Source organism: Kogia breviceps, chromosome 17 (genome assembly GCF_026419965.1).
Source record: "Kogia breviceps isolate mKogBre1 chromosome 17, mKogBre1 haplotype 1, whole genome shotgun sequence".
In the NCBI taxonomy this organism is placed as follows: Eukaryota; Metazoa; Chordata; class Mammalia; order Artiodactyla; family Physeteridae; genus Kogia; species Kogia breviceps.
This window is the reverse complement of record NC_081326.1, coordinates 8,008,878-8,033,073: the sequence shown is the minus strand read 5'-3', so window position 1 is coordinate 8,033,073 and position 24,196 is coordinate 8,008,878. Positions and strand designations below refer to the sequence as shown.

At 42.3% G+C, this 24,196-nt stretch overlaps 1 protein-coding gene across 4 annotated transcripts in view; it reads right to left on the bottom strand.

The window, feature by feature from the left end:
- The window catches only part of NKAIN3 (sodium/potassium transporting ATPase interacting 3), a 520,118-nt gene extending 499,063 nt beyond the window's left edge, over positions 1-21,055 (bottom strand). For all 4 annotated transcript variants that reach the window (XM_067017479.1, XM_067017481.1, XM_059043115.2 and 1 more), the window contains exon 1: positions 20,458-21,055. In XM_067017479.1, coding sequence (XP_066873580.1) covers positions 20,458-20,511 — 54 coding nt within the window. In that variant the 5' untranslated portion in view covers positions 20,512-21,055. The remainder of the gene's footprint in view (positions 1-20,457) is intronic.
- Between the last annotated feature and the right edge of the window lie 3,141 nt (positions 21,056-24,196).

Here is a 24,196-nt window from a genome sequence, read left to right as displayed (position 1 = left end):
ACTTTGTCTACAATAATACTGAGCATAAATTACTTCCTCATGATTACATCTGTTAATCTTATCCAAATTCGTTGACACTAGGCCACCATCCTTCACACTTTGTTCCGATATCACTGTTCCAGAAAGCGTCCCTGAGTCCCCTCTCTGGCTGGGTTAGATACACACCCACGACCCCAGAGCTTCTAGGGCTTAGTTCTGTATCACAGCACATTACATTGACATTATCTATTTACTTAATCGTCTTTGGTCATGAGACTATAAACTTCTCAGAAGACGGTTGATTTTTAAATTCATCAATACAGTTTGGAGAGTAGTAAAGAAAAATTATTTCCAACGTTTGGATAGGTAATGTTACTAGTAACCACACTCCTACCACAAGCATTAGTCAAAAAATCTCCCACATATATTGTAACAGTTACTCGTGTGATAATCCTCTGTGCTTCAGACATTTACCGTGACTAAACTACGTTTTGTTATCATACATGCCACACTCCACTGAGGGTGGACTATATGTGCCCTATTCAGTCAGCATCTGGCGCTATGCAGGATACACGGTTACCCGCAGTAAATACCCTTGCAGAAATTCACGAACAAATGAATGGATGGATGGTGAATGAATGAATGAATGAATGAATATAATAGTTTCTGAAATTTAGTTCAGTTCTATCTAGTCACAATACCCTGCTGTGATTCCATAGATGAGGCTCCAAAAAGCCCCACAAATAATCATGTTGGTGGAAGTGAATTAATTTTAAGTGCTACAAGCATATCAAATGAGAATAATAATGTTCAAAACTAGCACTCAGGAAAAATATGTGCTATTATACAACATATTATTAACCTTTCAAACTCAACTTTTCTCTACACGAAGTTAATAGAAGGTAGAAAACAAATTAAGATAGGAAAGGCAGAAGGAAAGAGAGGGAGAGAAGAGTGAACAAAGCATGAAGGGAGAGAGGGAGAAGGGAGAGAAAGAAAGGATAAGGTCCCTTTCAAATAGAGAAGAACTCATTCTAAATCAGCTCTGTGGGGCATGGAGTATCCTGAGGAATATGTCCTTAGGGTGATGTTTATTTTCAGTGCAGTCATAAATGATAAATGCAGGAATTACATCACATATTTGAACCCACTAAGTTTCAGATCCTTAAAATCTCAAGCCAAACTGAGAGGGCATCACCCAATATTAAAAGTTCGGACTTGTTTGAAATTTCCTCGTGCGTTCAAATCTGAAGCCACCTGATGCAACCAAAAAAGTTTAGTCAATGTAGGGCTTCCCAAAGACTCTAATTTCGAGAGTTACAAGTTTAAGTGTGAATAAGAGAAGGGAACTGGCGCAAAAACATGATTAAAATATTTAAAATGTTTTGCATCATATTTAAATGAAATGACTACTTCAAATGTACAATTATAAAAATAAACAAATGTGAAAAATATTTGCTTTGCAAGTATCAGGTACCTATTGTGTGTCTATCAATGTTTACTGAAAGCTGCATGGTTTATTTTTCTGCTTCCAACAATTGATGTGTGATGGTTTATTTTATGTGTTAATTTGACTATACTAAGGGATGCCCAGAGAGTTGATAAAATATTACTTCTACTATAAGCCAATATCACTGATGAATACAAATGCAAAAATTCTCAATAAAATGCTTGCAAACCAAATTCAGCAACACATTAAAAGGACCATTCACCATGATAAAATGGGATTTATCTTTGGGACACAAGGATGGTTCAACATATGCAAATCAATGTGATAAACCACATTAATGGAATAAAAGAAAAGAATCATACAATCATCTCAGCAAACACAGAAAAAGGATTTGACAAAATTCAACATCCATTCAGGATAAAAAATTTTTTTAAAAAACTCTTAACAAAATAAGGCACAGAAGGAACATATCTCAACACACTAAAGGCCATATATAACAAGCCCACAGCTAACATCATACTCAATAATGAAAAACTGAAAGCTTTTCCTGTAAGATCGGGAACAAAACAGGGTGCCCCCTCTCACTGCTCCTATTCATCACAGTATTGGAAGTCCTAGCTGGGCAATCAGACAAGAAAAAGAAATAAAAGGCTGAGAATTGAAAAAGAAGAAGTAAAATTGTCTCTATTTGCAGATGACATAATCGTATATAGAAAACATCTTAAAGACTCAACTAAAAAACTGTTAGTTAGATCTAATCAATGAATTCACTAAAGCTGCAAGATACAAAATTAACATGCAAAAAGAAAGAAAGCATTTACAATAGTATCAAAGATAATAAAATACTTGGGAATAAATTTAACCAAGTAGGTGAAAGACCTCTACTCTGAAAACTACAAATTTTTCAATAAAATCAAAGAAGACACAAATAAACAGAAAGACATCCCACATTCATGGACTGGAAGAATTAATATTCTTCAAATGTCAATACTACCAAAGCCATGTATAGATTCAACACAATCTGTATCAAGATTCCAAAGGCATTTTCTACAGACATAGAAAAAAAAAACAAAAAAACTCCTAAAATTTATATGGAACCACAAAAGACCTTGAATAGTCAAAGAAATCCTAAGGAAGAACAAAGCAAGAGGCATTACACTTCCTGATTTCAAGCTATACTATATAGCTACAGTAAACAAAACCGTATGGTACAAGTATAATACCAGACAAACAGATCAATGAAACAAAATGAAGAGCCCAGAAGTAAACACAGGCATATACGGTCAACTCATATTTGACAAGGGAGCCAAGAATACTCAATGGAGAAAATACAATCTCTTCAATAAATGGTGCTGGGAAAACTGGATATTTACATGTAAAAGAATAAAACTTGACTCCTATCTTACACCACTCACAAAAATTAACTCCAAATCCATTAAAGACTTAAATGTAAGACCTGAAACCATGAAACTCCTTGAAATGGGTCTTGGCAATGACTTTTTGGTTATAACATCTAAAGCACAAGCAACAAAATCAAAAATAATCAAGTGTGGCGGTAACAAACCATCAATAAAAAGCTTCTGCACAGCAAAAGAAATATCAACAAAGTGAAAAGACAATCTACAAAATGGAAAAATAATTTACAAACCATATATCTGATGAGGAATGAATATCCAAAATATACTTTAAAAACACATACACTTCAACAGCCAAAAAAAAAAAAAAAAAAACACCACCTAACTAACCCAATTAAGAAATAAGCTAAGGACCTGAATAGACATTTTTCCAAAGAAGATATACAAAAGGCCAACAGATATCTGAAAAGTTGCTCAACATCACTAGTCATTAGGGAAATGCAAATTAAAACCACACTGAGATATCACCTCACACCTGTTGAAATGGTCATCATCAAAAAGACAAGAGATAACAAACACTAGTATGGATGTGGAGAAAAAGGAACCCTTCACTCACTGTTGGTGGGATAGTAAACTAGTGTAACCACTATGGAAAACAATATGGAGGTTCCCCCCAAAATTAAAAATAGAACTACCATATGATCCAGCAATTCTACTTCTGGGAATATATCTAAAAGGAAACAAAAACACAAACTCAAAAGGATATCTGCACCCCCATGTTCACAATATTCACAGCAGCATTATTAACGATAGCTAAGACATGGAAACAACCCAAGTGTCCACTGATGGATGAACGATGAATGAATAAAGAAGTTTTTATAGATATCTCACAGGGCTTCCCTGGTGGCGCACTGGTTGAGAGTCCGCCTGCCGATGCAGGGGACGCGGGTTCGTGCCCCGGTCCGGGAGGATCCCACGTGCAGCGGAGCGGCTGGGCCCGTGAGCCATGGCCGCTGAGCCTGCGCGTCCGGAGCCTGTGCTCCACAACGGGAGAGGCCACAGCAGTGAGAGGCCCGCGTACCGAAAAAAAGAAAAAAACAAAAATAGATATCTCACAAAATATACAGTATATACTATATAATACATATGACATACAATATATATTACATGTTTTTTTGATATATATACACACACATACTCGAGCCATAAGAAGTGAGGAGATCTTACCATTGGCAACAACATGGACAGACCTGGAGGGCATTATGGTAAGTGAAACAAGTCAGACAGAGAAAGACATACTGTATGATCTCACTTATATGTGGAATCTAAAAAATGAACAAACTGATAGAAAAAGAGGTCAAGTGTGGGATTACCAGAGACAGAGGAGTGTTGAGGGGGATTGGAGGAAGGTGGTCAAAAGGCACAAACTTCCAGTTATACGGTAAATAAGTACTAGGGGTGTAATGTACACCATGATGGCTACAGTTAACACTGCTGTGTGATATACAGGAAAGTTGTTTAGACAGTCAATCCTAAGAGTTCCCATCACAAGAACACCTTTTTCCTTCTCTTTTTTTATTTTCTTTATGTTGTATCCATATGACCTGATGACCATCAGCTGAACCTTTTGCTACAATCACTTCACAGCATATGTCAATTAAACCACCATGCTGTATACCTTCAACGTATACAGTAACGTATGTCATTTAATCCTCAATAAAACTGGAAGAAAGCATTATTTCTAGGCATGCCCAGGAGGGTGTCTCTAACAAGAGATCAGCATTTGGATCAGTGGACTGACTAAAGAAGCTCGCCCTCAGGAATCCTGGCGGGCACCATCCAATCTGTGGACGACCTGAACAGAACGGAAGGGCTGAGGAAGGGAGAATCTGCTCTCACTGTCTGAGCTGGAACATCTATCTTCTCCTGCCCGTGGACATCAGCCCTCCTGGTTCTCCAGCCTGCAGACAGCAGGCGGGGACTTCTCAGCCTCCACAATCACATAAATCAATTCCTATAATAAATCTCCTCATATACACATATAATAGGATATACGCCTACATATCATCATGGTTCTATTTCTCTGGGGAACACTGACTAACGCAGGCTGAATCTATCCTTTTAGACAAAAGTAGCCTCCATCTATTCTATTCTTTAAATCATCGTAGAAACAATTTCCAAAACCTTCTTCCAGTAAACTTCATAACACATCTTGTACAGACAAAAGCGTTTACAGAATTTGATCACGCCTTGTAGAAGAGAATAATTATACAGTAGTCACCACCATGGTTTTACTATGGAGAGAAAAGCAAACGGAGTGGTAGAAAGAAACATGCATCTCCTGTCGTCGAGCTCCAGGTAGTAATTGTAAACAATGATTTGGGAAGTAGGCAGCTAAGAATCGATCACTTGCACACCTAAATTTACGTCAAGCTCATTTTCTGTAATGGCACCTTGTATGCACCTGTTTTATCCACTGTTTGCTGCCATAAGGTGCAAGTTTCTGATAGCACCTTTCTCATGCGTCAAGGAAGTGGCCGTTTTGGAAATTTCACACGGCTCCTTTCTCAGCTACATAGGTGGGAAAGGCCAGATCATAAAACACTGCTCCGGGTGGCCTCTGAGAGCCTCCGTAAGCATGGCACACTCACAACGATACAACTGAGGAGAGAATTCACGGCAAGACACAGGCAGATGGTGGTCACAGGAGCAGCGGCACAGACACCGGTAAGTTGTAATTGTACCGTCACAATGGACAGCTGAACAGATAGAGCTGCAGCTGGGGTCTGCAGAGGGAGGGCCTCCGGGATGCAAGTCGGGATGTCAACCTCAGTGTCTGCATCTTTCCCTGTAGTGAGAGACTGATGCGGGAAGCACAAGTAACAGGTGTAAAGATATACTAAATACGGTGTAAGTTAACGTCAACTGCGTCTCATCATATGGACAGAGGCCCAGCGCGATCATATAGGTTAGAAGCACGAGTTAGCGGTTGTCAGACCGTGGGAAGCACCAAGAAAGCTTGAGAATCAAGTGGATCAGGACAAACAAGGGACCACTCTTGTAAGGTGTCCAAGTTTCTCTAGTCAGTCACCTTGCTGCATTATTATCTTTCATTTTTGTGCTTCTAAGAAAAGAGTTTTATGCATGTGATTTAAAGACTGAATGGCGACAAAGTGGAGGGTGGAAGACGACATACATACTATTCTAACTGTCAACACTGGCTCAGTCACTGAGGTGGGTCAGAATAGTGATTCCAGGGATGAAGGAAACACAGACCGAAGCAGGAGGAGCTTGTGGGGAGGAGGGTATTTTCCTTTCAGCATATTCTGAAACAGCTCCTTGTGGTGCTAATAATCCACCGTTAGGCTAAACGATCCAAACCCCTTCATTTTTCCTCCTGAATTATTTCCAAATTAGCATTCCCTTTAAGGTGGACTGTACATTTCTCAAAATATTTCACTGAGAAATACGAAACTATCACATTCTTTGGTTTAAATACATCTGATCGAAGCTGACAAGGTGGGATCGCTACATATCACGCTTACGTTTACGCATTTCGGTATTCACTGCTTAAAGAATATTACACCGCTGGATTCCTCTTTTGTCTGTGCTTTATTACTGTTCAGATCTTTATCTCCAGGACTTTCTTGCAAATTGTTATTATTGCACATAATGGAGTTTATACATGAATATGGAGTTTAATCCTGTCAAAAACACCATTTCCCCTATACTGGAACGTGAGAGAAAAAAAAAAAAAAAAGTCCAAATACCAGGAACTCCCAGAAATGTCCAAGGATTTCACTCCTCGGGCTTAGAGATGAAGCGGATGAAACCTGCCGTGATTTGCTGCACTATCTTTCCACTCACACGTACTTCAGTCTGGACAACCTATCTCTAATGTCATCTAACTTTCTGCGGCTCTCTTGAGCTCAGTTATATCACATTAAATGTTGTCCTTATAGCACTAATCCTGCATCCGGTGGTGGCCCTCCCCCCACACATAAGGTGAGCCTCCTGTACTCATTTGAGCGCCGCGGAGAAAATCGTGTCTACACAGCAGCTAACCATCCACAGTGTAATTCTGATGCCTGTGGGATCACGGTTCTCTGTTGCTTTTCCTTTCACGTTGGGTCACGGAAAGCACATAGGCATTGCAGGTGAAGTAGGACCCAAATCTAAATTTCAGAGTACCTCCTAATTAAATAGAATGGAAAATACATATTGACTAAAGAAGTGTATTTCTATTCATAAAAAAAGAGCTTTAACTACCATTCTCCTAAGGACATTTTAAACCTTTCATTGGTATTAGTAATCAACATTGCAAAATCAAATTAAATTTCATCATGACCAAAAATATAAGAAATATAAACTCTAGATGTCTGAAAATGTTTAAATATAATTATCTCTTCAGCTTAGGCACAGTCCTCTAAAATATGCAAATAATATTATTTCTTCAATATAATGGGACAAAAGTAAAGCATCTTGAAGTCGAATCCATGCATATTTTTAACTACCAAACTACCTTGTCATTAATCAAGAAAAATATACTAAGAAAATCAATATTTTGTACTTGTGTTGTCTTGAAAGAAAATCGAGCTATTATTATTTATATCTTAAATTCCCCAAAACCTCTGCCCTCCAATAAAAGTATCATCAGTAGTGAAGGAGTTAAAAAGTATGTATAAAGACACTTTAGGACTAGTGAAACTAACATATTGATAATAGATGAGCAGCGCTCCTCTGTATGATGTAGGCTGTGAAATGTTACACAACTTTGTCTCCTTCTTGTGAAACGCTTCAACAGAACCCCACGGGTGAAGGACAGGTCCCTGAGGAAAACTCTGTCTATATCGCCAACCACAGTTCTGTTTTAGATGAAAAGGCTGTGAGGGAACCTTCACAGGCTGCCTAATGGTTCAGTGGCTTCATCTAATGCTCTCCCCTAATTGGCCCTGCATTCAAGACACTCAGTCAATGATGCAGTATTTAGATCTTTGACAATTACACACTCCCAGGCCAGGGAAGAGTTTCCCATCAGAGAGCAAAAAGGATTCACGGCTTCAAGTCTTACGGAGAGAGAGAGGACAGTTGTTAGTTGAGTTCCCGATGGTATTAGAAGATTCCATCTGGACAGTGAAAGCATTGTCAGAAGTGGTTCATCTGTTGAAGAAAGTAGAGCATGCAAAAACTGTAGACTATTTGGTCTGCATGAACCTTACCTTTCATTCTTTTGTTTCAGGATAAATTGGGGTGCCTCCTGAGAGGCTATAAAAATACATATCCATCATGAGGAAAGCTACCTTCTACAAACAGAAATGGAAGAATACAGAAGGCTGCTTCAAAGAGTTACGATGCCAGGGCTTCCCTAGTGGAGCAGTGGTTGAGAGTCCGCCTGCCGATGCAGGGGACACGGGTTCGTGCCCCGGTCCGGGAAGATCCCACATGCCGCAGAGCGGCTGGGCCCATGAGCCATGGCCGCTGAGCCTGCGCGTCCGGAGCCTGCGCTCTGCAATGGGAGAGGCCACAACAGTGAGAGGCCCGCGTACCACAAAAAAAAAAAAAAAAAAAAAAAAAAAGAGTTACGATGCCACTTCTTATTACTTAAGTCACTTGGATCGTAGTTGCAAATCACATTTTATATAAAGAAACTACTTGCTTAAAAAACTACTCTTTCCAACAGGTTTGGCCTGAGCCCAGAGAAACAACTCTCTCTTTTAATCCAGTCTTAAGGTAACACACGCAAAAATCTGTTATCCACATTTCTACATTGCTGATGGCTAAAGTCATATCCTAACATGATTTCAATATACAGCATAATGTCTCCACATTTCAGTTTTCTCATCTGTAAACAGGAAAAATATTAATATCTGGAAAAATGATACAAAGGAACTGAGGGGGGCAAAAGGATTTTATTCCATATTGTAACGATGATTACTTTTTAAAATTCAGAAAATAAATTTTATGAGCCAAATATCTTTTAGTGTGCTCTCAAGTAAATCACCTCCTCACAGCCTCCTGCAAGATTGAATATTCCCAAGCCTGGAAGAACCAGACATGGTGGAAGAAGGTATGTTGGTCTTCCCGCCACTGACCACTTGACATCCCCGTGGAAGGAGCTTTGAGGACCAACAAGTAGGCAAGGGGGGCAGCTGGGCGTGGGCATAAGTCATTTTGCCCTCACGGGAATCAAGCAACACCCATTAGGCAGAAAGGACTTTCCTCTCAGTGTGGGATTCGAGAGTCTGGCCAGTCACGTAGAAGTGAAACGATGATCAACTCTGTATCATTTAGTCACAAATCAGTTACGAACTCAAATGTTTAGGGAGGTCCGAAAGCTATTATACAGAAGGAGTTAATTCTGGAATTTTTGAAAATAGAAACTTGTCCATGATGTTTATACAATTTTGCAGAGGCACTCAAATGCAATAAGTAAACATTTAGGTTCGGAAACACACTTTCTATTCACGCGTTACTTAGTTACATTAAGGGCTTTATAAATCGGCTCCTGTAGGTCCAAGGAAGAAAATCTGCTTTCTTCTGATGAAAGCCCCATCCCAGTGGTGGCTGGTAAATCATGAGGAGCGAGAGGAGGGCCTGACTGGAGTTTGCGTATCTTTATGACATGAACACTTCCACCCTAATCGATTTTCAGCTACCAGTACGATGCCACTGGATGCAGAGTTGGAAGGCGATGCTGAGCAGCCCACTGTCACGTAGAATTTCTACCCTACAGACACCACAGATGTAACGTCACCCCTGGTGCACCAATAACAGTGCAATGCAGTAAGATAACTAGGAAGGCTCGAGACTGGGATATTGATTACTTTGGATTTTCATATAATTTTAAATGTATGTAATTAATGCTTAATAAAGGCTGTGTTTAACAAGTGGCTCACAGCATTTCTGGAAACATAGCAGTAAATTCTCCCCGGTTGGTACGAGCTGGCCCTAGCACATCACTGCCTTCATCTGCAGATAAAAGGCAAATGTACAGAAGAGAGAACAGAAATCGAAGCACGAGAAATTCAATTAAAATATAAGGAGGACTGGCTACTAGTGAAAAAGTCCATTCTCAGAGATGTGTAAGAATCGACAGCAGGGTCTTTGGTACTGAAGATTCATGCCTTGACCAGCTGTAGTGCTAAAGACGGGTCTAGAGCATTTCTTAAAGACCCCTCAAATCTAAGATATGATATGTTTCATAAATTATAATTTGAAAGAGCTCCCTCATCAAGAATTTATATTTTAAATACAAATTGATAACGAGTTGCCATTAACGAGAATTTTATATTTCCCATTATCTTAATTATGATCAGTCACAGCTAGTTATCAGTACAGGAAACGCAACTGGAGAGCAGAGCATTCCACTTTGTACTTTAATTAACAGATTTAACCAATCAACCTCTGCAGCCTGGTGCTTCCCACATGCAAGCACTTATTATACTACATGTGAATCAATACCGAAGTATAACCACGGTCTCTAATGACTGCAATAGAGAGAAACTGTCAGAAATATATTTATGACTTATCATGACATCCATTGAGCTCTTATCTCTTACGAGCATCTGATTGCTACAAACCTATTCCAATACCTCTTGTTAATAAAGGAGCTAGGCCTCTGTATGAAACCATTCTTAACACGAGTACCTGTGGACAGAGTGGAGAGAAGAAAAACACTTAATCCTACTTAATGATTCAGGAATACAATTAATCAGCAAAGCCATTCTAAGGAGTGGTCCTCTAGGCAGAAAAGAAAGAAAAAAAAATAGAAAAAAACCTAGAAAAACAGAACAAGGTCATTAACATTGGCACGATCTTGCCCTCCCTTCATTTAACAAAGGACTGTCTAATTCTTGCAATCAGAGCCCTTGTCAGTATCCCCAGCCCGGCTGCCTACTGGCCTTCGGCCTCATCTCCCGTCCCAATAGACAGATACTTCTCCAAATCTAGGAACTGGGGATGCTTTTACAAGAGTCCAGCAGAATGGCAATCTGCTAGTTCAAGGATTTCTCCTCCCCTAACTCCGTGATTAAGCCAGACTCAAGGATTTCCCCAGACTTTTTTTTTTACTATGCCCATCTTAAAATATCTATTCTCCAATCCTCTACCTAGACCTACATAGAATCTAAAACAGAGTGAATATATGTATATGTGTAACTGATTCACTTTGCTGCGCAGCAGAAACTAACACAACATTGTAAAGCAACTCTACCCCAATATAAATTAATAACAAAAAAAGGAATGTTCCCTTAAAGGACATTTAGGGCCTATCTCCTGTTTTATTTTAGTATCTGCCAAATATATCAAACTAAAAATGTAAATAAGATAGTTTGTGCTATGTGTCATTTGCTTGTTCTACCATTTAACTGGCATTTTGAATACCAATCATTGACAGATGAAGTGTTCTCTTTTAGTCTAATGTTACATTCTGTTGTAAATGCATGAAGATTCACACACATTACCATCAATTAGTGTTAATGGGGATAAAAGCATGAATTTTTGATGCACCTGAGAAAGAAGGTTCTGCTTTAACCTTATCAAGTATCTGCCAGATAGTCTCCCTAAAACTGACATTCGAAATGTCTTCAAAATTGTTTGAAAAATCTTTTTCCAAAATTAATGTTAAAATTTCTTTGCAGTGTAACATAAGCATTACAAGAAAATCAAAATAAGCAATTAAAAAGATAATCATTTGCGGGTTTCTTTCTAACCTTCTCATTTTTTGTCTAAATTACTATAAATGTTAACTTACCCATGAATCAGCTTTACTTTCAGAATGATTAATACATTTTTTCTCCTATTCCGTATTATCTCCACAATGATATGAGACACCTAACTTGCACAATGCAACACCAAAAGGCACCCCGTTCTGCAGCCCCGCGCCGGGGAGCCCCTCCCGGCAAGCAGATCAAGTGCTGGATTTTTGCTGCCTAACACACAACACCCGCGCGCCACACACAACCTTATATTAATGCTCTGATCAAATACGCTCCACCTCTTATCTTCCTGGGTCCCTCCCCTTGGCTGGTCACCTGTTTGTTCCATTTTTCTTGCCCAGCAGTATGACTGCTTCATTCACTGGGACCTTGGGAAGAAAGGAAGGTAGATGCTTCTGTGGTTCGTCACCTTGTTGTGAAAGCCCTCAAATTTTCTGTTTTCTGTTCCGATTTTTATTTTCATCTTTAATGAGTAATTTTTGTTAAGCACTTGAAATCCTGCTTTTGAATGCAAGATGTACTTCACCTGATGAAAACATATGCTTAAGAAAATTGTCAGAATATACACAAATATATCTGCTTTATTTTCTGCTCACATCTACAAACACTTGCAAAGAAACTGCAAAGTTTACATTAATATGTCTCTAATGCCAAAATCTTAAGTAATATTAACTCAAAATTTCTTAGGCTTACATTTGAAATTCCTCCTTTATATAATCTGGATAATTGTTCAAATGTTTCCCAGAGACCTAAAGTATGCATTGTAAAATTGGTGAGAGAAAGGTGAAAAAATATGGACAGAGCAGCTCATTTTTTAAAATAGAAAGTACTATCGAAGTTCTGGGGAGAGAAGGTAATTTATTTTTCAACATCTTATGATCAGGATTATCCTCTTCGAGGGAAAACAAGCCAAGCAAAACAAAAATCCACATGGAAGTGACCAGAATAAAAATGATTTTATTAAAACTGGGGACCATTTTTTTAAAAAATCAATAGCACTTGATATTTTACGAAGAATAAAATAACACAAGTATATATAAATATTTCCATTTCAGTGAACTTTGTGCATTTCCATTTTCTCAGTTTTACCACTTTGAGTCCTGTTTTCCATCCTGTTCTCATCTATCTTTATGCTCTCTCTCTCTCTTTTATTCTTTTTTTAAAAACATCTTTATTGGAGTATAATTGCTTTACAACGATGTGTTAGTTTCTGCTTTATAACACAGTGAATCAGCTATACATGTACATATGTCCCCATATCCCCTCCCTCTTGCGTCTCCCTCCCTCCCTCCCACCCTCCCTATCCCACCCTTCTAGGTGGTCACAGAGCACCGAGCTGATCTCTCTGTATGCTCTCTCTCTTGACTGATCTCCTCCAAGGCTTTAAATACCAGTATTGGACATGGAGCCCAAGTCTGAATATTTGGTCCAAAATTGTCCTCTGAGTTCCAAGCTCAGATCCTGACAGCTACTTAGCCTTAGGTGTCAGAATCTTAAAGTGTCTCAAACAGAACCCTTCTGTCTCCAAACACTCCTGGCTCCACCTTCACACCCACAACACCCAATTTCCCCACTTTCAGTAAAAAGCACTGCAATTCAAGTCTGTTACACAAAATGTGCGGGTCCACCCCTCAGCAAGTCCTAGGCTTTTACTCCTAAATCATGTCCCAAGTCCATCCTTTACTCCATCTGTCCTGATTCAAATTCCCGCACGTGTCTGATTCAAATTCTCCCTTGCTCAGAATAACAGAAGAAGATCCTGGCTGCCATATCTTCTCTTGTTTCTCTCTAGTCTCTTCTCTACTCAGCAATGAGAGTAGCTTGAAACACAAGTCACTGGATGCCAGGACTCTGTTTAACATGCCCCAGTGGATTCGCATTGCTCTTTGAATGAAGTCCGGTGCCACCGCAGGGGTCCAACGCCATCTCACCGCGTGCACCCCACCTCATGCGGTGCCCTCACCACACCAGACTGCTGTCACATCTAGAACCGGGTCAAGGCTCTTTCAAAACTGGAGGCTTTGCACATTTGGTTTCCTCTCCTTAGAATGGTTCCCCTCCCTCTGCAGGACTGAGAAGTCTTCCTGACCACCCCAGCGAAGAAGACCCCTCCCTACTTCTCTGTGTATATTACACTTTCTTCTCCTTAATGGCACTTCATACTTGTAAGTAGGTAATCTTTGTTTACATATTTATTGGCAGCCCTTCTGCCCTCAGATATAAACTCCAAAAGAGCACGCCTACATCTGAATAGCTCACACCTGTATACCCAATGCTTGGGACTCTGTGAATAATTGTTAAATGTTGTTGATTATTTCAAGTACAGGAAGCAAAGAACACAGTAAAGACAGTGCAGATTCCAATCTGAACCCTGGTTCCATCGTTTACCAGCTGGAGAGTCTTGGGCATGTCACTTAAACTCTCTACCTCAATTTCTAAATCTCTAAAATGAATGATTGGGGGAACTACATGATTTCAAAAGCATCTAGAGCAATGCCTGGCACAGAAAAAAAAACAACAACAACAACTCAGTGAAGTTTAGCTCTTCATTTATGCATTAATTTATTCTCCAAGTATTTACTGAGTGCTTTCCCTTTGCAGGGTGTAGTGTAAAATTCTGTGAGTAAATCAGTCTTTGCCATTTGTGGACTTGAAATCCAGTAAAAGAAACAGCATGTACACAAAGAGATAAACACAAAGAAAGTTTGCTAAGGGCTGCTGTAAACAAGTAGCACACACTGAGTGGCTTAAACCACGGAAATTCTATTGTGCTACAGTTCTGGAGGCTGGAAGTTTAATATTAAGCTGTTGGCAAGGCTGCTTCCTTCTGAGGGCTTTGAGCGAGAACCTGTTCCATTGCTCTCGCCCAGCTTCTGGTGGTTTGCTGGCAATCTCTGGCTTTTCTTGGCTTGTGGAAGTATCACCCTGTTCTTCCTTTCACACGGGTTCTTCATGTGTACATGCCTGTGTCCACATTTCCCTTTTATATACGGAAACTCAACGAATTGCACCTGCAATCGTCCTTTTTCCATATAAGGTCAGGTTCTGAGTTACTGGGGGTTAGGACTTCAACGTAAGAATTTGGGGGGAACACAATTCAACCCATAAGACTATAAGAATATAACATTTCTTAAGCAAATTCAATACTCTGTACACTTAAATAACAAGAGAGCTGTAAATGGATTTGGATTTGTAGAAAATTGGCTAATGCAGAATATTGTAATGATTTCAACACCAATCACGTTATAACTAGTCTCGTTATCAGCCAAAATTTTAACTTCTCTTTCTCTAAGTTTCATAAGATGAACCAGAGTATTTAAATATAGAAAAAGAATAGGAACTAAATGATTACAAATTATCTTTTTCAGGAGAAGAGAAAAAAGCTATTAACATTAAAAACATCTTAAAAGAAAAGCATCAGTGCATCTACGTAGTAAAATAAATGTATCTGCATCCACTGCCAGATATCTATGATAAGTGAGGGGTACCCTTCACAAAACTTTGTTTAAAGACATGTTACCACAGCTACACCACCATCATTCAGACACCTCTCAACACACTTTATCTCGGCATCATAGTGTCACAGGTGATCACAAGATGATCTGAATGTGGAGTGGAGAGACAGGAACTGATTTTCACTGGGAGAAAAACATTACTAGTTTTATTTCATTTGACAGGATGTTCTCTAAAATAAAAACAGAGTCCATCTAGGTGTTAAGAGCTGCTTGTTTTCTATAAATCCTCTAAAGATTTCTGTTACTGTGGATATGTAAAGTAAGAGTTTGGGATTTTTAGGCCTCACAGGAATATGGTGGTAAGCTATCCATAAAGTGATGCAAGGTGCAATAAATCTCCCCTGGTAATACCCATATCGGGGACAACGTTGCCCCCTGTGATGATGAGAAGACATCTAAAGCTCTGTGGGAGCAATCCCCGCCAAGCTAAATTCAACATTTCACTGAGGCCATTCTGAGAAAGTGGCTCAGAAATGCATGTGGAAGAAATTTTAGACTGAAAAACATGCCATTAAGACTCATCTAAATGTGGCAACCAAAAACAATTTACTAAAAGCATATGATCAAGTGTTTCACACGTATATAATAATAGAATACACATTATTCTGAAACAAGAAAAAATCAAGAGTAGGCTTACAAAAATGTGTCTAAAGTTCTTGGACGACTTGATGAATCTGTTACCTGGTGATAAACTGCTTTTTCAGAAAAGATTTACTTTGCACAGTTTTCCATGGGCATGCAACGCACACTTTTCGCATTCTCTCCAAGCTCATTTAGCAGAATTAAGAATGTGAATGTGGAATCTGAGGCAGACACACAAATGTGCTCGAGGGTAGAAGCACAGTAACATGGGAGGTGGCCAGAGCAGTGCAGTGAAGGAAGTAGAAAGAAGAGTGAGATTTCGCAAACCAAAGCGCGTCCAGATACACTATCCTCAAAAGGGTAAATTCTCTCTAATGATACCCCCAGTCTAGGGAGGAGGGAGTGTGAATGAGATGATAAAAATCTTTCATTTGTTTCTTTAACTTTAAGAAGGAGTTAATGAACCATCTTTGAAGGGTCCGTACAGTGACTTAATCATCAGCACGTAGATTCTCTTCAGCAAACGTGCCCTCCGAATACCATTCCCCCTCAAGCCCCGCACTTATTTGTTGCTTCATAACCCCCATCTTCCAACAGTTGGTGGGGGCAGAAAAAAACATGAAAGGGAAAAAAAATGACAGCTGGTTTCAGTGGAAAGAACAAGAGATCTGGGAGTCCTACCCAGTAGCCTGCTGGAGGAGGCTTACACCAGATCAGAAAGTTAGACTTTTAGGATTTTATGAGCCAGTTGTAAAACACAACCATTATTTTAAAATAAATAATAAAAACCTTAAATTGTATTGAAAACAGAGGGACTAAATATTTAAAACACATCCTTTCCTCATTATTTTACTGTCTTCCTTTCTCTATGCTTCTGAGGTTATTTATGCTTCTTTTATCTGTATGATGGCAAGGCTATGTAATGTTGTACTTCAAATTGGCCAAGGTGGGAGTATTTACACCATGTAACATTGTTTTGTTGATCGTCTAGACTTTAAAAAGTGATGGAAAACTTTTTTCTAGTAATGTGTATTCAACCTAAAATGTGTCATGTCATTATGTTGCCAATAGCACAAAAGAATTGAGGCAACCCCCCAAAATGGACAGAAGACCTAAATAGACATTTTTCCAAAGAAGACATACAGATGGCCCATAGGCACATGAAAAGCTGCTCAACCTCGCTAACTATGGGAGAAATGCAAATCAAAACCACAACAAAGTATCACCTCACATGGGTCAGAAAGGCCATCATCAAAAAGTCTACAAATAATAAAAGCTGGAGAGGGTGTGGAGAAAAGGGACCCCTGCTACACTGTTGGTGGGAATGTAAACTGGTGCAGCCGCTATGGAGAACAGGATGGCGGTTCCTTAAAGAAATAATAATAGATTTACCATATGATCCAGCAATCCCATTGGTAGGCATATATCCAGAAAAAATGAAAACTTTAATTCGAAAAGGCACATGCACCCCAATGTTCACAGCAGTCCTATTTACAACAGCCAAGACATGGAAGCAACCCAAATGTCCATCAACAGAGGAATGGATAAAGAAGATGTGGTACATATTATACAATGGACTATTACTCAGCCATAAAAAAGAATAAAATATTGCCATTTGCAGCAACATGGATGGACCTAGAGATCATCACACAAAGTGAAGTAAGTCAGACAAAGACAAATATTATATGACATCACTTATATGTGGAATCTAAAAAAATAATACAAATCAACTTATTTACAAAACAGAAACAGACAGACATAGAAAACAAACTTATGGTTACCAAGGTGGGGGGGAGGGATAAATTAGAGGAGTATGGGATTAACAGATACACACTACTATATATAAAATAGATAAACAGCAAGAATTTATTGTACAGCACATGGAACTATTTTCAAGACCTTGTAATAACCTATAATGGAAAAGAATCTGAAGCTGTACACCTGAAACTAACACAGTACTGTGAATCACCTATAGTTAAATTAAAAACAAAAAAATCGAGGAAATAATTTTCCAGTACTTGAAAACTATTACCCAATTCCGCAAAGAATCTGCTCATATGTTGGCGGAGGTCATGGAGAGGACATGACCTCCAGTTGACCCTCGAGCTGGACCCGGGCAATGAGAGGCTCCCCACTCCCTCCCAGTCCTCGAATATATGTCCTGCCCACCATTCCCTCAGTCGAGGCTGTCTCAAGGATGCAGCCTGGGCAGAGCAATGTGTTGTTGAGACCATCTGGATGGTAGACATGACTGAACCCAAAAAGGCCTCTAAATAAACTGAAGATTCTGGCTGCTGTGGGCCGGGCGGAGAGCAACTCAACTTGAGGCCGGTCCAAGACAAGCCTTGTAAATTCTCTTGCAAATTAAAACTGCCTCTCCTGCCCCTCCTTGGCCTCGGGCTATGGGGGGGGGGCAGTCTAGAATTCCACCTGGGTTCGAACCAATATCTCGTCATCGATGGAGTGAAGTTACAATACCGACTTCCTGGTTTCACCTTCCTATTCCTCCTCAAAGGAAATAAAAATAGTAACCAGCATTTATGTCAGAACTACAGAACCAAGAGTTCATCAAGTTCATCAAACTAAAGAGATTCTGCCAGAATTAATCGGTTATGTAGAATTTACAATACAGAGTACTGCATATTTTATTATTATTATTTGTCAAAGTGACTGCTACACATCCTTATATATATGTAAGATTTATAATGTATTATGTAACAACGTAAACTATACATATATGTTTTGATTTGTCCGAGATCCAATTATTAAGTGTTTACCATCACTCGGCTGTCTCTACCATCCAAAACCTATTGATTTGAAGAAGTTGTTTAACTCTACGGGCATCAGCTTCCTCATCTGCAAGCTTGTGAAATGGGTGCCTTCCTCAGAGGATAATTTCAGGGGGTAAAATAAAATCATGTTCATGCAAAAACCCGGTGTGGATCGCAAATGTTAACTACCACATCCATCCAGCTGTATGTTTTCTCTCCTAATACGAGCTCTTCTAAGGACTCGCGGGGTTCACAAGATGAACAGTGTTTCATCCTTATCCTCAGGCTGCTTACAGTCTAGTAATGTGGAAATCACTAAAATAATGTAAGAAGATGAAATGCGTTCTAACAGAGGAAAAAGCACCCTACCGTGCAATGAAAGGAAAAGAAGGGATTGGTCTTTACCTGGAGCACCACGGAAGACTCCATAGAGAAGGTGGAATTCTGAGATAAGCTTTGAAGAGGAAGTTGCATTTCTATCAGTTGAGAAGGTGTATGTGGAAAATGCAGGCATTCGAGGCTGACACATGAAACACCAAACACAGCACCATCACAAGTATTAAAACCTCAGCTAAGGAAATCATAACTGCATTGATAAATCTGCTGCATCAAAACCCTTCCATGTTACTTGCACATAAAGCAGAAAGGATTACGCTACTATAGATTATACAATCCAGCGTGCCCGTCTACAGTTTTGCATATTCAAAGATTGACTATTTATTGTTTTCCCAGCTTATAAGCCACGTCCGCTTCTAATAACCAAAGTGTAAATTATCTTCTGACCTTCTTTCCTTAATGAAAATATTCATGTTCCAGTGAATTTTCAAATTATTTTTCAAGGAAACTCTATAAAATACATCCTATTGTTAAATAGGACAAAAGGGGCTGTTCCATAGATTAAAGAAAAGTAGTCACTGATTCCAGATCTATAAATATATAAATTATGCACACATTATGTAAACAATGGAGAGCACCTCTAAAGTGAGGGTTTAATGGGAGAGTAAAACACGGAAGAGAAAAGCGAAGCCTTTTAAAACATTCGTGGGTACAAGGACTAACTATTAAAGAAAGAGCATTATTTTATCCCTCAGTTAATGAGTCTTGCAAGGGTTGACATGACGTGGTCAAGCTCACCGAAAACCTTTTTCCTCTTGCTAGTCAAAATATGCTAGCTAACGTTTGTGACTTTAAAAAACAACACTTGGAAGAAAGCTTGACAGAGCATCTACGGAGTCTGTATCAAGTGTAATAAAAGAGCGACGTCTATTAATCTCTCACACACAAGTCTCACGCGTAAGGTCTGTGGTCTTGACCCCAAGTGACTATGAAATAGACCACAGGCCCAGCCTAGGTCCCAACAGGACATATGTCAAGATAAGCATTCGCTCCCCACTGAAAGCCCTATCGCTCTCCACTCTTTCCATTCCATGCACTTCCTGGCAAGCCACCGCGCCTTCTCTCCCTGATGACAGCTGTCAGTCTGTCGCTGTCTGAACACGCAACATTTCTACAAAATCTAAAGAGAAATTGGAAGGGCGGGGGCTGAAACAGTCTGTTTAAAAACACACAGCGCGACCACCTTCCTGGAGATCCAAGGCTCCTCAATCACCCCCTTTCAACCGCAGGAGGGAAGAACCGCCTCTTAACTAAGACTTGCAGCTCGCCCCGTCTCCTCGGACCTGGGCATTCCCACGCACCTTGTTACACAACGTTACTGGAAACCATCCCGAGAAGAAAGAGCCCACCAGCCCCTGTGAAACTTCAGCGGGAGTGCGGAGGTGCTAAAGCCAGCCGGCCAACCCAGGGGCGGGGAAGTCGCTCACTCCCCCGGCGCCCGGGCAGCAGCCCCTGGACCTCGTGGCGACGCCCGGCGGGGGCGTGAACCCCCGTGCCCGGGGCCGCGGGGAGACCGCGCCCTCCCGCAGGGCGACCCGGTGAGTGCCCGCGGCGGGGAGGGCAGTGCGAGGGGAGCGGCGGGGAGGGTGGGAGCCGGCGGGAGCGCGGGGCTCGGCCGCCCGCCCGCCCCGCGCCCGGAGCTGCGGCTCCGCGGAGGGAGCCGGCGAGGCCGGTCCCGGGGCAGGAACTCACCAGCTGCAGCGCGCAGAGGCCGATGAGCGCACAGCGCCCGGTGCAGCAGCCCATGGTGCCCGCGTTGTCCGAGCGGCGCGCGCCGCCAGAGGTCCGCGTCGTCCGGCGCCGCTCCCTCCGGACTCCCGAGCAGCCCCCGCTCGGCGCTCGGCCGGCCCGGCCCAGGCTCCACCGCCCCGCGCTCGCCGCTCGGCGCTCTCGGGGCCGGGCTCGCGCGCCGCCTTTGTTAGTTTCCCGGGCGGGCAGGGGTCAGGACTGCGCGCACGACCCGAGCGTCTGGCGGGGGTCCCTGCCGCCCGCTGTGCAGGTCTGCTTCTCGGGGAGGAGGGGGGCGGGGGCGGAAGGGAGGCTACAGATGGTGAGTGGGTGGAAGTCTGTTTAGGGGAGGGGAGTGTGTAGGAGGTGGGCGTCTGAAAAGTGGAGTGGGCCGCGTGTGTGCGTGTGTGTGTGTGCGTGTGCGTGTGTGTGTGCGTGTGTGTGCGTGTGCGTGTGGCGGGAAGGGATGAATGGAAGGGAGTGCCGGGGGGAGGGTCGGCCTGTCTTGTTTGGAGTCTGGAGAGGGAGGACGAGGAGGAGAGAATGCGAATGCGAATGAATATGAATGAGCGTGAACGGGGGCGTCTGCGGGTGCTGGAGACCCTCGGCGGCGGGTGGAACTGGGGAGACCCGGGCGCGGCTTTCTCGCTGGGGGTTGTGCTGGGTGTCGGGAAGGTGGTCGAGGCGGGTGCGAAGGAGGGGACCGGGCTCGGCTGAGGTGCCCCGGAGGTGGAGAGGGTGGGGGCGGAGACAGCGTGGTGCCCGTGGGAGACGGGCCTGGAGGCGAGAAGCCGAGAGCGGGCGAGCGCGGCGGAGCGCGGGCCGAGCTCCGAGACGGCGGGCTGCGAGCGCGGGTGCGTCCGCTCGGCCGGCGCCGGGCGCGCGGCTCCGGGGTCTCGGGGCCAGGGTCGACCCTGCCGCAGCGGCCGGCTGCCCGGAGGGCGCCCCTGCCGGAGTCTCACGGGGAAAGTTGACCGAGTTGGATGGGCGAGAGGCGGGCGATGCGGCGGCGAGGAGGTGCGCCGGCCGGGAGCGCGGGGATACTGCGGGACGCCGCGAGGAGACCTGGCGTAGGTTTTCTCCGCTAAAACGCTGTCAGAGATTTGTCACCAGGCGTGAAAGGAGAGGACTCGTGGCTTTTTCTAGGAATGGAGAATGTTTCCTGGGTGAGGATAAATATGATTTCTCCCCAGAGAGAATGAAATTGTTTGAAAGGGGCTTGGAAATAAGACCTGGTCCCGGACGGTTAAGATCCAGGACAAACTCTCCATGAACCCCAAGGAGGCCCTCTTGCTCTCTCACCTAATAGATTAGAGCGGAGGAGTTCTGCGGAGGATTCAGTTTCTTCAGGCTCGGTGTCAGATTTCATGGGCACGTTTGCTGTACCTGGTGGAACAACGCGCGGTGCTCGCGCACCTGAAAGAGCAGGAACAAGCCTCCCGGCCAGTTGTCTCAAGAGGTTTTCTGCGGATCTTGGCACTGAAACCCCGTTCTAACCCACTGCGGCCCTCCTGGGTCCTTAGTGGTAGGTTAGTGAGAAAAGGAGAGAGGTCTCTGTGTTTTTAAAAATTCATTCCGTGCAGGGAAACTCTGCTCGAGGCAATCCTTCAGACATCACAGGGAGTTTTGTTTTTATTTGTTTTGAAATTAACTGGCTCTTTGTAAACCGTTCCTTCAGGACTGAGGTTTATAACTTAAAACAGTTCCCAGGAAAATTGTTGCATGATGTCTTTGAAATGCTAGTAGGGACACACGGGATAGTCTGAAGATTTGGGTCAATGAAGGGGTCAAGAACACAAGTTGTTAGATTCCACGTCTGTCCATTGTCTGGGAGAAGGGGACGAACAGAGGCAGAAGCCTTTTTTATTATTATTATTAAACCCAACCTTTAAGACATCGGAGATCATGAGGGCATGCTTCTTTTATGCACAATAAACATAACCGTCACCATTCATGATGAATGAAAACAACAGGAAAAAATGGACCCTGACAAATAGGTAATTTAGCATATAGAAAAGGACAACACAGAAAGTTCCAGGCCACTGACCCCTCTGAAAGCTGTAGGAGGCAGCTGACGAGGGAGAGAACATGAACTAGTCTACCTACAACTTCCAGAAATGATCACAGCCTCTTCACCATCAGGGATTGTGATGAATGATGATACTAAACATAAGGGCCCTTCTCTCCCTCCACATTTACGTATGTTTACCCCAGTATCCTTTTTTCATCGTTTTATTTATTTTTTAGGAAGCACCAAATTTGCAGCTAAGATGCACTGGGTCTTGCCAGGCACCAGGCTAAGTGCTTTATGTGTATTCACTTATAGAACCGTCACAACAGCCTATGAAATGGGTGCTATGAGCATCCCCAGTGCAGACATGTGGAAATGGGAACAGGGCATCCCGCGGCTACTGAGTGGGTGAAGAGGAACTCAAAGCCAGGTCATCTGACTCAAGAGCTCCTTGATGTACGTGTTCACCATACTGCGTTTAAATCTTAGGATGCAAGTGACACCTGCACTGGCACTAACTGCTCCCCACTGGGAAGCAGGCATAGTGCTTTGCATTTACCCCGTCTCCGGAGTCCGGTGCCTCTCACGTGGTGTGATTCCAGGGAACCAGGAGGGTCCTCCTATACCTTTCCCTTTCCCACTGTCCTCTCTACTGCTAGACCCAGATTGGCGTTTCTTCCTTGTACAGTTAAAGACAGTTGAAAAATGCATTTGGCTTTGAAAGAGAGGAAGACAAAAGACTCAGAGATGGCACAGTGCTAGTAATAAGTCTAGAAAGTGTGTGAAACTACCTCTGTTTTTCTCTTCGGTCTCTCATCCATTTTCTAAATTGAATTCCATCATGAACTAAAAATCTTCCTCCCTTCCTTCTTTGTTTCCTTTCTTCCTCAGTGCTGCCCTCAAATATTTCTTTCTTCTTTTCTTAATTGTTTATTATGTCAAAGGCTATGCTAGCTGCCAAGTTTGCAGAGCTAAGTGATATACTCCCTCTCCTCCCCCAAAGGCTTGGAGGTGGGAAGGGAACGCAGAAGGTCAATGAAGCGGGGCCCACCTGGCACCGAGTGCTGTCCCCGAGTGCTGTCACTAAGGGAATTACCTGTCTCTTGGGGAGGGGAGAGGAGAGGAGACAGTGACTGAGCAATGGAAACGGTGGGGCCCAGGGAGGATTTTGGAAAAGTTATGAATGGAGAAATAATAATCTAAGGAACAACTAATCCAATGCATGGTTGGTTGTGTCATTCCTCGCTGTAGAATCTCAGACAGGTCACTTTGCTTCCCTGCGAGTCCTCATTTTCCTGTGTAAAGCGGGCGTGATGTATGACTTGCCCCACGGGAATAAGCCTGACATTTCTTCTTCATCCTCCACCTACATGTGTCCTGCTCCCTCACCTCATGTCACATCCCACAGGGGCCTTTGCGGACCACGCCATCTGATTTAGCACCCCAGCCAGTCGATTGCATTTTCAATCAAAACATTGATTTGTTTATAATTTCCCATCTCCCCCACTCAAAAACAATGCTCTTTCTCTAGTGCTTATAACAACAGTTAAACTCAATATTTGTTGAATTAAAAAAGATAACGTGCACATTTTTAGCATAATACTTTGCACACAGTATTGACTATATACGTATACACACACAGGTAGAATACAGTAAGTATGAAACATATACGTATACACAGGCAGACATACC